Below are 13,360 nucleotides of genomic sequence, written 5' to 3' on the forward strand. Positions count from 1 at the left end.
TATGGGGAAGACACAAAGTAGGCTCAGTCGGTTTTATGCTTTATTCTGATCTTGAAATGTTAGTTTCATTTTGGGGCTAATGAATTACTTAGTGAACCTAGAACAGTCTTATAGGAAGTACAGGCTCTCTGGCATAATGGTTTGATTTGTGTGGACTGAGTAATAGTGTAATTAAAAGCCAGAAGACTGTCTCAGATAGATAGGTCGCTTACTGCCTTTCTTGACCATGTTCATTCCTATTATGGAAATTCGCAGATTCCTCTCTGGGATGGTTACTTACCCAGCCTATGACTAAATGAAGAGTTCCAGAGCACAGAGCCTCGGGCTGTGGGCGTACTCAAAGCATACAAGAAAAAGATCAAATATAAAGACCGATATAAGGAAAGGGTAGGCTTTGGAATTTGAAAGCAGCTAAAAAGATCCTGTCTGAATCAGTCAAAGAATATACCTATCGGTCCTGCAGATCATACTGTAACTGTGGCAGCTGCTGCTTTAGCCCTGAGTGTGGAAAGTCAGAGCCCATAAATCACCTTTGAGAGACATGTTTCAGGAATGAGACAATAATTTTGGCCTCCTATGCTACACTTAGAAAGTATAAGCTCAGTAGATTAGTTTCACTGAAAATCCATTATTTAATTCATCCTCCTAAAGCTCCTGGAAGTTGAGCAGAAAAACAGGTACTTATCAATCCTGACTTACAGTTATACAAGGCTTAGGCCTGGAAAGCTAAAAACCACACATTGACCAAAGTACTCAAGATTCACTTCAACAAATATTTATTGTGCTCTCAGTGTGCCAGGCATTGGAGACAAGATAATGATGAATTAGCTACATTTCTTAGTCCCTAAGAAGTGAAGAAAACAGCCAAACATAAATCTCTGTACTTCCTATTCCCTAGGTTATATACTTCTGATAATCTATATAGGGAATATAAATAGACTTTAACTCTGAAATGGATTTGAAGTTAGACTCAATGACTTCCCATCTTCCTCTATCCATGGCAAACCACTTATCCCAACCAAAAAGCAGTCTAGTTTGTCAGAAAGGATCTATTACCCACAAACTTTTCCCATAGGACAAAAATCATACATAATAGTCAAATCTGAATAGAGAAAATCAAAAGCCATTCAATGTTTTTACCATTATATATAACCTGAAAGGCCAAAACAACTACATCTTGTCAATGTACATAACCAGGACCACCACAAAACACCTTGTGTGGCTCTGCCTATGGCAGTATCTGTACCTGTCCCCCCGTATCTCAAAGTGGGTAATTATAACCTAGGTCAAAAGTTCTCAATCAGGGGCAATGTCTGGGGACATTTTTGGTTGTCTGGGTGACAGCTGGGGGAGATGATAGTGGCATCTAGTGGGGAGAGGCCAGGGATGCTGCTAATTATCCTACAATGCACAGGACAGCCCCACAAAATAAAGAATTATCTGACCAAAATGTTGACAGTGCCAAGGTGGAGAAACCATGGCCTATGTGCTCTTACATATTGGTTAGAGGCCTTTGTTCTGGGTCTTTTTTTTTTTGTGGTACGCGGGCCTCTCACTGCTGTGGCCTCTCCCGTTGCGGAGCACAGGCTCCAGACGTGCAGGCTCAGCGGCCATGGCTCACGGGCCCAGCCGCTCCGTGGCATGTGGGATCTCTCTGGACTGGGGCACGAACCCGTGCCCCTGCATCGGCAGGCGGCCTCTCAACCACTGCGCCACCAGGGAAGCCCTGTTCTGGGTCTTTTAAGGACTCCATGCAGGCAGGCTCTGGCTGCTAACATAGGAACTAAAAGAAAACACAACATCCATTCTCCTTCACCTCTTTCTCCTTTCTCTCAGGGCCTGTGTCTCTGGTAATAAAACCTAATAAACCACTACATTTCTACATTTAGTGCCTGCTCTTTATTGTTCAATGAAATAAAATCACATGCATAAGAGGTTGACATGACAGAAGACAGAAAATCAACAAAAGCAAGGAGGAAAGGTAGACAGGGAGGCAGGGGCTTGGTTGTCATTTCCATAGCTATATGAAACTAAATCAACCATTCTGCAGAACAAAAAATTACCTATTCTATTGTGAGTCACATCATCTCTAGAAACTGCTTCTTTCTACCCAAGAAACAAACTGTCTATAAAAACTAAGTCTATCAGGCATTGTGGCCTCTCCAAGGAGATATCGCTTATATAACTGAAGCCACCTAGTGGTTTTAAGTGTAGATTGCAGCTAAGTAGGCCCTAGGACTCTGACAAATATAAATTCTGAATTTAGATATATATTCTCTATTTATAAAAGGGGAAATTCCTAGCCTGGACAACTTAAAAGATATTCTCAGTTTCTTTAACATGCAACTCAAGTAAAAAAGCATTTATTGTGCTCCTACTACATATGCTAATCTTTAAGCTATGATGTCGGGGAGCCTCTACCTCAGCTAGGGAGAAAAACCCCAGCTACTGCCTTCAAAAAGCAGGGTCTTCACAAGTTCTCAAAGAACTGTTTCTTTTATGCCCCTTGCCCACAAATAACTTTAAAGCAGTGGAGTACAGCATGTGAGAATTATATGTCAAAGTTTAACATAATTGATGGATCCAAAGCGAACACTAAGAATTAGCAAGACTAAGGTTTCTATTTTTCCAATCTAGATGTGAAACGGCAATAAGATTTATTGTGTTTGAGAAGAAAAAAAAAATTTATCCATTTATTTGATCAATCTTACTTTATATTTGTTTTTACTCAGCTTGATTACTCAGACCAGTCCAACTGATCCATTCACTGACACCCACTTCAGAACTCTATGGCCAAGAGAGACAGGTATAGCAAAGGTATAGGTATGTTTCTAAACTGCCAGCTCTAAGTCAACATCAGTATCTCGATTCCCAGTAAGACTGTGAAAAGGCTGGAAACTCACAGCTTGGGCTCTCCTTCCCAGTTGTGATACTGGCAATAAAAAGGAAAAATGTCAGCATCTGGCTTCCTCTCAAACAAAGCTGCTCAGCCCATTTCATCCAAGAAAAAGGTGCCATTCCAAGGGACTATTCAGGATGTGTGTCTCTTGGAGGGTACTTACAGTGTTTCATACATCATTGTGTTTCACTGATACAAAAAAAAAGGTGTCTTTTTTTGGCAGGCTAATTTTCCATGGACTTCCTCCTTTCTTTTGAAATGACACACTCTTAGAATCTTAAAGTCTGTTCACAAACTTGGCAGAGCTAGGTTGCTCAGAACCATATTGTGGTTTATGGTGTGTGCCTCATACATATTACCCAAAGGCAGCTCTGATGGAAAAACTCACTATTAAGCCAGAATGTCTCCAGACACTTATTGTTTCCCCTCACCTGTTTCTACCTGACATGGCTAAAGAGAAATAAAGACCAGTACAGAAAGAACAATCTGAGAGGAAAGCATGAGTGTGGGATGCAGGCGGCAGAAGGCACTTACCTGGTCACGATCTCCTGCAAAACAGCAGCTTTTCATGGTACATGAGTTGAAGTAACCCTGATTGTCAAACTGGAACACAGGCAGGCGGGAGTGGATGTCATAGAGCACAGGGGGCAGGCGACGTCTCAGGGCCAGGAGCTGGGTCCCGTTGCTGTTGAATCGCACACTCATGGCACTTTGGAGGGATAGGTTGCCCCCATAGCGCAGGAGAGAACTGGAAGGCAGAAAGCACAGGGTTCAGGCATGAGGCGGGCTGGACCAGAGTCTGCAAAAAACACTGCATTTTGTACCAGGACCTCCTGTCAGGCTTGCACATCTGAATTTTGGTAGAAAGTTGTTTTTATGCAGTGGGCTAGAAGGTAATAAAGAGGACGGGGATGACTCCTTGATTACATTAAACATTTAACATTTAACATTTAACCTGGTGGTTCCCCTCTTCAATCTCTGAAAGGCAAATTACCAGTAAATTTATAGGAAAAGGATAATACAAGCATCTTGAAAGAAGAGACATATTAAAATGATTAGTTCTTTTATTTACCAGAGCTACATACGCAAATAGATACTTGTCAAGACCCTGGGAAGTCAGTGGTGTCCACACTAACTGGCTAATCATGGATGGTATTTAAGGAATATATTTGTCCTTTGAATTAGAGATACAAGAACCATCAGCCAAAACAAGATATTCTAGTTTATTCTGGATTTTTAAAAAGACAATAATCACTTTATTGCTTACACATTTATTTTTGAATTTTCAATGTTTAGAGAATTTTTATATTCCATATGGCACAACTCAAGAATAAATATTAAAGAAAATTTTAAATTAAACACAGAGCAAGCAGTTACAACAATTAGAAAAGCAAGATGACTTGTTTCCCTTTACAATTCCCAAAGAGTTTATATTTAGCTTTAAAATATACTTTGGCTAATATATATAATTCCATTTATCCACCTTCTACTAGAGAGTGGTATGATCTGGTTCATGCAGTATTCTTCTGTAGTTTCATAATGTTCATAACATTTTTTAAAAGTCACACAGTATGGTTCCAAATAATTTATTTTGATGACTCAGAAGATACTTACAATGTGTTAACTAGGATGGCAGTGAACATTAACAATTATACAGTACTAAGTAACAAATGGTGTGTGTTTTAACTTTCTAGTAGTCAGGCTCCTTGATTATGATTACCCGGACACTATTTTATTATAGAGGGATGACGGTTCATTGTCCATGTCAACCAACTTTTCTTTCTTTAATTCTTGGAACACGAAATTACTGGTAAGAAAGTGAGATTAAGTATATGCACTGGAGGGACGTCCCTGGTGGTGCAGTGGTTAAGAATCTGCCTGCCAATGCAGGGGATGCAGGTTCAAGCCCTGGTCCAGGTAGATCCCACATGCCATGGAGCAACTAAGCCTGTGTACCACAACTACTGAGCCTGCGCTCTAGAGCCTGCAAGCCACAACTACTGAGCCCGCACGCCACAACTACTGAAGCCCGTGTGCCTAAAGCCTGTGTTCTGCAACAAGAGAAGCCACTGCAATGAGAAGCCCACACACTGCAATGAAGAGTAGCCCCCGCTCACCGCAACTAGAGAAAGCCCATGCGCAGCAGCGAAGACCCAACGCAGCCAAAAATAAATAAACAAATTTATTTTTAAAAAAGTATATGCATTGGAGAATGCTATAGAAATGAGGGCCACATCAGTGCTATTAACTCACTCTGCTTCACAAGACACTGTGGTCATGAAAAGAGATTCTAGTAATTTAAGAAAAAAAGTTTATAAATTTAGGGAATCAGAGCTGGAAAGGGCCTTGAGATACATAAATTAGAGCCTGCCAGACTTATTTGAAACATTTTTAAGGAAGAAGTTTTAATAGCATTTTACCAAGTGAAAACTTAAAGAGCTATATGTTACCAGAAGAAATTTAACACTGAATGAACATAACACATTTTCTTTTATTTCTTTTCTGGCAAGAGAGTGATGGAGAAGTTTAAGGGGACAAGAAAGGAGATATCTCAAAAACAAAACTAAACTGAACCAAAAAACAAAAACAAAACCTGTAAACAACCAAAAGAGGAAAAAAAAAGGAATTAAAAGTAATTTACAATTATAATAGTGTCTATAGGTTTTATAGAGAATAAATTACTCCTGCTATTAGTGTTAGCATGTTTGACCATTTGACATAATTGAATTCACAACTCTGGTTTTTTCAACATGCTGTTGTATTAACCATAAATCCAAGAAGTCATCTTTTCTCTGAAACTCTGATATTAATTTTGGTTCTGAAGACTCTTTAATATATTCTTTATATCATTATACAGATATAATGAAATATGTGGTGTAAATCTTTATAACTGGCAAAGCGCTATACAAATTAAAGAGATTACTACTATAATGTTTTTTAAAAAAGAAAGCAGATATCCCATGGGAAAAGGAGGCCCTGGACCACAGTGCAAAGGAAGCTGCCAACCTGGCCTAATCATAAAAACATTCTGCACCACCACTAGCCACAGTGAGTCCTGTGTCCCCCAAAGCAGTCTTCTCACCAGAGGGAAGAACGCTCTAGTACTGCTGGTATGTGTGGAAACAAAGCTTAGGCAAAAGACTTTAATCCTCTTATGTTTGGAAGGGAAGTAAAGAGAGAAGTGACTTAGAAAACGGTCCCTAGAACTCTAAACATCAAGGAGAAGCCTGGTACTCCTGCAGTCCCCAAGTAATAATCCCTGCAAAGCAATGTTCTTATAATGTCCTAAACACAGGCCACAGTCATTCACATACAGGGCATAAATGATGGGGCTGTTAGAGCCCAGGCATTTCCTTTACAGGGTGTCCTAGCTGCCACAGGCATGTGGTGTTATCTAAACACTGATCTCAAAAACAATGAAAGCCTTTCAATTCAAGATCAGCATGGAGTGTGCAAATAAACCAGTATCTGTGGGACTGAAGAGGAGTTGGGGGTGGGAACAAGACTCAACAAAAAGAAACTTGGTCAGCCACAGCGGCAGGGGATTGCATCAGCTCAGGCATCCCTGACAGGAAAGCTGGGGCCTCTGGCAACACCCTTTCCATTTGTTAACAGGAACTTCCTCTGCAGATTCTAGTCAGGCCTGCAGGAGTCTGCCCAAGACAGGCATCTGGGCCCATCCCATTCCCACCCAAGCTCCTATGTCTGCAATCTGGCCACTCTACAGAGGTCTGTTTGTGGGCTCCACAAGAGTCACTAACTTTTCTCTTAGTTTCTGGGCAGGGAACTCCTATCTCTCACACAGGGAGGGTAGGTACATAGGAATCTTGCTCCTAGAGTGTTTAGGGGTGCAGCTACCAAAAACCTGTAGCAGCAGCTACTAAAACTGAATACTTCATGTTTGGGTGCAAAAATCCTTTCAGAGGGATAGACTGACACCTGAAATTCAGAAAGTGAGCTACATTAACTGTAATTCCTCAGCAGGGGTTCTGCAGTTGGCTCCTCCTGTTGAGAATGGTCTTGTTCATCAGGAAGAAAAGGCTTAGGAGCAGTTCCCCCTCACAGTCAAGATATAAAGATAATGTCAAAGATCCTGTTGTTTATGATTCCATGGGTAAGATGCATGATAAATCATCTGGGACTTTTAAAAAATGCAGATTGGGACTTCCCCAGCGGTCCAGTCGTTAAGACTCCGCACTTCCACGGCAGGGGGCATGGTTCAATCCCTGGTCGGGGAAGCCAAGACCCCACAAGCCACATGGGCAAAAAAAAACAAAAAAAACAAAAAAACAAGGCAGATTCTCAGGATCCATCCCCAGATATTCTAATTCAGTCTGAGAAGTGGGCCCAGGAATCTGAATTTAACAAGCAACCTTAATTAATTATGATGCAAGTGACTTTCAAACCACACTTTGAAAAATATGGTTCCATTTTGGAATTTGGGGCGGCAGGTGTAGAGGGGAAAATAAGGTGGAGAGAAAGCAGATTACTAGAGGCTCAGCGAAAAGCCAACCACACAATATGGCACTTTTTACAGCCCCATGTCTAACAGCAGAAAGGACTCTAACTCCTTTTAAGATCAGAGTTCCACTCTACCAACAATGCCTGAAATGTTTTTTTTCCTGCCCTCAACACATTCCCTGAAGGAGAAATTTCTTACTTCTTCTTGGAGGACTGATGGTACCTGTACATAAGAATGCCTCAATCTTGACAGCGGAGGTGCCACCATCTCCACTCCTCCAGAGAAATGGTCACCATTACACACACCCAAATGAGATGAGCAGTATCTTGAAAGGACTAGCAACAAGTTAAAATGAGTTCAAATCAAAATATCCCTAGTGGGAAGCAGCTGCATAGCACAGGGAGATCAGCTCGGTGCTTTGTGACCACCTAGAGGAGTGGGATAGGGAGGGTGGAAGGGAGACGCAAGAGGGAGGGGATATGGGGATATATGTATACATATAGCTGATTCACTTTGTTATACAGCAGAAACTAACAACATTGTAAAGCAATTATACTCCAATAAAGATGTTAAAAAAATTAAAAAATAAATAAGATAAAAGCAAGTAAAATAAAATGATTGTTAATAGATTTAAAAAAACCCCAAAATATCCTTATAAGAAAAATACAAGCAATCAATCTATTCCCAGCCTATCTTCAACCAAGAATTTGTCATAAAATGCAACAAGAATGGGGTAGGAGGTGATCCAAGGGTCAGCATGCAAATGACGCAGGACAAAAAGCAAGAGAACCTCAGAACATCAGGAAAATATTCCTCACTAGTGTGTTCCCCTGGGTTTTTGCTTTTTGGCCCCTCAAAAATATTCAATTGGACTTCTTTACTGCTTTGGTGGGATAAAAAGAAAAATTTTAAAAGTCTTTGGCCAAGGCTAAAGTCTTGGAACAGAAGAGGAACAAGCCAAGGCTGTTTCCAGAAAAAGTGACTAGGAGTATCAAGTCCTGCACAAGATAGAGCACTGGTAAGCGTTCCAAGATCTGGCTTCCTGAACCTAGATTTCCATAAATCCATGATTAAGTAATTCGTCGACAGTGCCAACAAGATTTTCCAAAGCCCACTGGCATGAATTTCTTCAGAGTTTCTATGTGAAAGTTTCCTAACACCTGTGAAACACTTGGAGTCAAGGCACTGCTACTCCAAATCACAGGCATCAGAGCTGGTATCAGACAACCAGAGAGGCAAATTCAATGTCCCACGGGTAGGGGAAAATCTCTCCCCTCCAGTTTCTGCTTTAGGACAGGATGACCTATAAGGAATACAGGAGCATTTTGTACTTCCTATAACACAACCCAGAGAACATGACAAACCCTAGAAGATACTAGAATTAAGTAAAAAGTGAAAAAGTTCAAAAAGTCACAGCCCACATCAGTTCCGTTCAAGTGTGTTCAAGATCTTGGTGATCACTTAATCTTTTTCTTTCCTTTTCTTTTTAATTGAAATATAGTTGATTTACAACATTGTGTAAGTTTCTAGTGTACAGCAAAGTGATTCAGTTTTTTATATATATATATATTTTTCATATTCTTTTCCATTATGGTTTATGACAGGATATTGAATATAGTCCCCTGTGCTATACAGTAGGACCTTGTTGTTTATCTATTTTATACATAGTAGTTTGTATCTGCTAATCCCAAACTCCTAATTTATCACTCCTCCACCCCCTTTCTCCTTTGGTAACCGTAAGTTTGTTTTCCATGTCTGTAAGTGTGTTTCTGTTTTGTAAATAAGTTCATTTGTATCATATTTTAGATTCCACATATAAGTGATATCATATGGTTATGTTTTTCTCTTTCTGACTTACTTTGCTTGGTATGACAATCTCTAGGTCCATCCATGTTGCTGCAAATGGCATTATTTCATTCTTTCTTATGGCTATGTAGTATTTCATTGCATATATATACCACATCTTCCTTTGTTTTCAAATGGTTGTGCTGTGCGTGCACTCGTGGGATTTTATTTCCCCGACCAGGGATTGAACCCGTGGCCACGTTAGTCAAAGCGTCGAGTCCTAACCGTGGGACCACCGGGTAAGTCCCTACCACATTTTCCTTAACCATTTCTTTTATGTGAGTTGGAAGGAGAAGAACCTGGGCTTTCTCTTTTGTTTTTTCTAATACAGTCCTCAGTTCCAAGATTGAGACTTCTCTAGAAGAAACCAGAACTATTGGACAATAAGCCTGAGAAAGACACACTGTCATCTGCGACTAAACAAACTTATTTTCTTCAGAACATGATCCACTGCCAAGCCTCTCTGGGTTGAAATATAGATACAGGTTCAGTGTCCACGGTAAAATTTCCTTCCCTTTTTGAACATCCAGAAATTTAAGTCTGAATGAGGTCAGCAGAAGTGCTAGACTAAATTTCTGATAAAAAGATCTTCAGGTAATCAAATGGCATATCTAGTCCCTCCATGAAGCAAACATGGATGGTAGGTATTGCAGTGCCTCTAATCATCACCTTCCAGAACAGGGACATACCCAGAGTTGAAGTGACATACAGTCCACGTTTTTGCCTTTGGCTCAGAGGATCCCAAAAGCCACATAAAACCAACCAAGATCTCAACCTCATGCAAGATCTCAAAATGAATTAAGAAGCAGTGCCATAACAGTTTTGTTCTTGGACACTCATGACATTTCTACGGAATTAGGGACTCAGCATTTAGTCATCTCAGTTCATCAGATGACCTGCTTATTCAAAACCCCCCTTTACTCTGAGCTGTGGAAAAACAGAGAGGGGTTTTGTAAGCAGCCATTTAATCTTTATCTTAAGCTATTCTTGGCCCTACCGTCTGACAGATGTTACATAGCATCAGCCCTGACCTCACAGTGTAGAAAACTGGAGAGGAAGAGTTTAATGAATAGTGGTTGGCAGGAGGAAGAAAAAAGCCAGGGGAAGGGGGAAACTGAGATGGCAGTTGCTACAGCAACAGTAACAGTGCAGAAGGAGTGGGTGGGAATACAGGCAGATAAACAGGCAGACCCTGATGGCAGGAGGAGAAACTGGGTGTGTGTGCTGACTGTCAGGATACAAGGCCACAAAGCTAGAGGAATGTTAAAGGGGAAACAGGCAAAGTCTAGAAAAAATCCTAAGCAGAAGAGGGTCTGAAAACAAAAATTACAATTTGGTATCTTCTACAAGAACACTTATGCAAACAGTTGAAAACAAGAGAAGAGAGGAATGCAAAGGAAAGGGGAGAGAAGGCCAAAGTGCTGACCGATGAGACACGATTATAGGAAGATGGCTTATTTCATACAGGAGCCACTTACTGAGAATGTGTCCAAAAACCAAAGTCACCTCTAGTTGGCAATAATATAAATGTCTTAGGATAACGGCTTTCAAACTTGTTTATAGTAAACCTTTGTAGTAAGTACATCTTATACTGCATTCCAGTACACTCACATTTATTTAGCATAAATTCATTAAACAACTTACTGTCTGCTGTGTGCAATGCACTGATTTTCTATTTTCCATTTTCTATCTAATAAATACTTGTGACCATCTAAATTAATTTCATGGCCCAATGGATTACTGAAAGAGCTTCCTATCTTATCTCCTTGCTTCCACTCTTGGCCCATGCTTCATTTCATCCTGAACAAGACAGCCAGAGGCATGCTGATCCATGAGTCAAGATCACATCATTCCTTTGCTGAAAATCTGCCAGTGGCTTCCCAGTTCAACCAGATTAAAACCCAAATTCTTTTTTTTCTTTTTAAGGTTTTAAATTTTATTTATTTACTTACTCATTTAACTTTCTGGCCGCGCCACATAGCATGTGGCATCTTAGTTCCCTGACCAGGGATGGAACCCACGCCCCCTGCATTGGAAGCACAGAGTCTTAACCACTGACCACCAGGAAGTCCCCCAAACCCAAATTCTTTATAATGCCAACAATGCCCTAGACAGCCCCTCAATCCCTATGTCTCTGGCTCTGCCCCCTAGCACTCATCTTACCTTACTCTGCTTCAACCACACGATGCCTCCTTCCTGCTCCTAGAATACGTCAGACATGTTTCTGCGTTAGGGCTTTTGCACTTGCAAATCCTGAGGGAACGTTCCTCCCCAGATATGAGCATGGTTCGTTCACTTAACTCTTTATTCAAATATCCTTCTCAATTAGGCTTTCCTGATATACCCTATGCAAAAATGCAACTTCCCCAATGCTCGCTCTCTCCCTTGCCTGCTTAGTTTTCTCTACTACATGAATCACCATCTTACATACCATATATTTTTACGTACTTATTTTTGTTTCTTATTTGTCCTTTTCCACTAGACTATTAACTTTTATATCTTTTCCTGTGCATCCCAAGTGCTTACACAGTGCCAGACACATAATAGGCATTCAATAAGTAGATGCTGCATGATCTAATGGATCATGAGTAGCAGTCTGAAAAACCTGACTTAGAACATTAAACAAAACAGGCTCCACAAAGGTTCACCTGGCTCCTGACATTTGTCTGCCCACAAAGTCTAATCTTGAGAGGCAAGCAGAAGAGCAACATAACAATCAGAGAAATAGCAGGAGGCTTGAAGATCATCGGAGTCAAAGTTTTCTTTCACAGGCAAAGGACTGTGGCCTAGAAAGTAAAATGATTTGCCAATGACCACTTAGGTCTTTTCCTCCTCACTGACACCACCACACGTCCTTCAAATGAGTTAAATTTATCTACCTGCTAATAAGCAGCCAGCAAGAAGGAAGACTTTAACAGGTAAACAGGTATCATAATTTTATCTTGTATTTTAAAGCAAGTTTCTGATATTTGTAAAATGAAAGTTCAAAAGGAAAATTAATAGTTAAACTTTAGGAAGTCAATTACAAGCTAAAAAAAGAAAATTTATGTATCAGGTTTCAGAAGGTAGACAGTGAACTCTATAGGATTTGAATACATGCCTTATCCAATTATGTCTAAGGATAGATAGTGATAAACATTTGGATTGATGGATGTACTGAGACCAACAAGAAGATATGTTAATTAGACTATAGCATTTAGGTAATTTTTTTTATACCTTTCATTTTATTTTCCAAGTTTTCCTACAATGAACATGAACTTCTGTAATCAGAAGAAAATACATCATTCTAAAATGTCATCTCAAACATACTCCCTCTTTAATTAAGGGACCACAGAAGATAGCTTTGAGAAGAGTATGACAGTGGGGAATTTAAAGAGCTTCTTAATTGAAACTTCAAATAATATGCTGCCCCACAGGATTCTGGTGTAGATGCAAATCTGAAATTAAATCATTGTTTTAAATTCATATAATGATAGTTAAACAAAAATTTTCAAAGGACTCTGAAAATTTCAGTGTCCCTCACCATCCTTCTCAATGAAGGCAAATAATATTCCTCCTTTGAAAGGTTTTTAAGTACTAAACAGGCCTCCCTTGGTTAGCACTGGACATAGTACCAGGTTAGATCTGAAACTACACCTAGTTTGATTTCATTCCGCAGATCCACCATTCCACTTCCCAAGCACCCATAAATAAATGGCAAAGTTGTATTACTGGAATAAAAAACTGATTCAAAACACAAAGTTTTTAATGTAGAATTCAGAAACATTAGCAATGTTCTTGGAAAGTCTTCTATACGTGGGCAAATTCATGGATAAATGAAGCCAAGATTATTAAAGAGTGTATGAAGACATCCTCATCTAAAACACGTGACTCACACCAGATAAAATACAAGGGGTCAAACCTAAGGTCACAAAATAAAAACTTCAAACTATGAAGAATTCACTGAAGGAATCAAATCACGATAGATACCCTTGAAGAAGCCACAAGTGCTTCATTAAATTTAATTTCCAAATATTACTCAGCCATAAAATGGAACGAAATTGAGTTACTTGCAGTGAGGTGGATGGACCTAGAGTCTGTCATACAGAGTGAAGTCAGAAACGGAAAAACAAATACCGTATGCTAAATGCATATATACGGAATCTAGAAAAACG

General features: G+C 39.9%; 1 protein-coding gene across 2 annotated transcripts in view; it reads right to left on the bottom strand.

Annotated features, from left to right (window-relative positions):
* The window catches only part of DCAF5 (DDB1 and CUL4 associated factor 5), a 98,455-nt gene that overhangs the window by 41,518 nt on the left and 43,577 nt on the right, over positions 1-13,360 (bottom strand). For both annotated transcript variants that reach the window (XM_030855342.3, XM_030855341.3), the window contains exon 6: positions 3,434-3,647. In XM_030855342.3, the coding sequence (XP_030711202.1) occupies positions 3,434-3,647 (214 nt within the window). The remainder of the gene's footprint in view (positions 1-3,433; positions 3,648-13,360) is intronic.

This window comes from Globicephala melas, chromosome 2, assembly GCF_963455315.2.
Source record: "Globicephala melas chromosome 2, mGloMel1.2, whole genome shotgun sequence".
NCBI classification, from domain to species: domain Eukaryota; kingdom Metazoa; phylum Chordata; class Mammalia; order Artiodactyla; family Delphinidae; genus Globicephala; species Globicephala melas.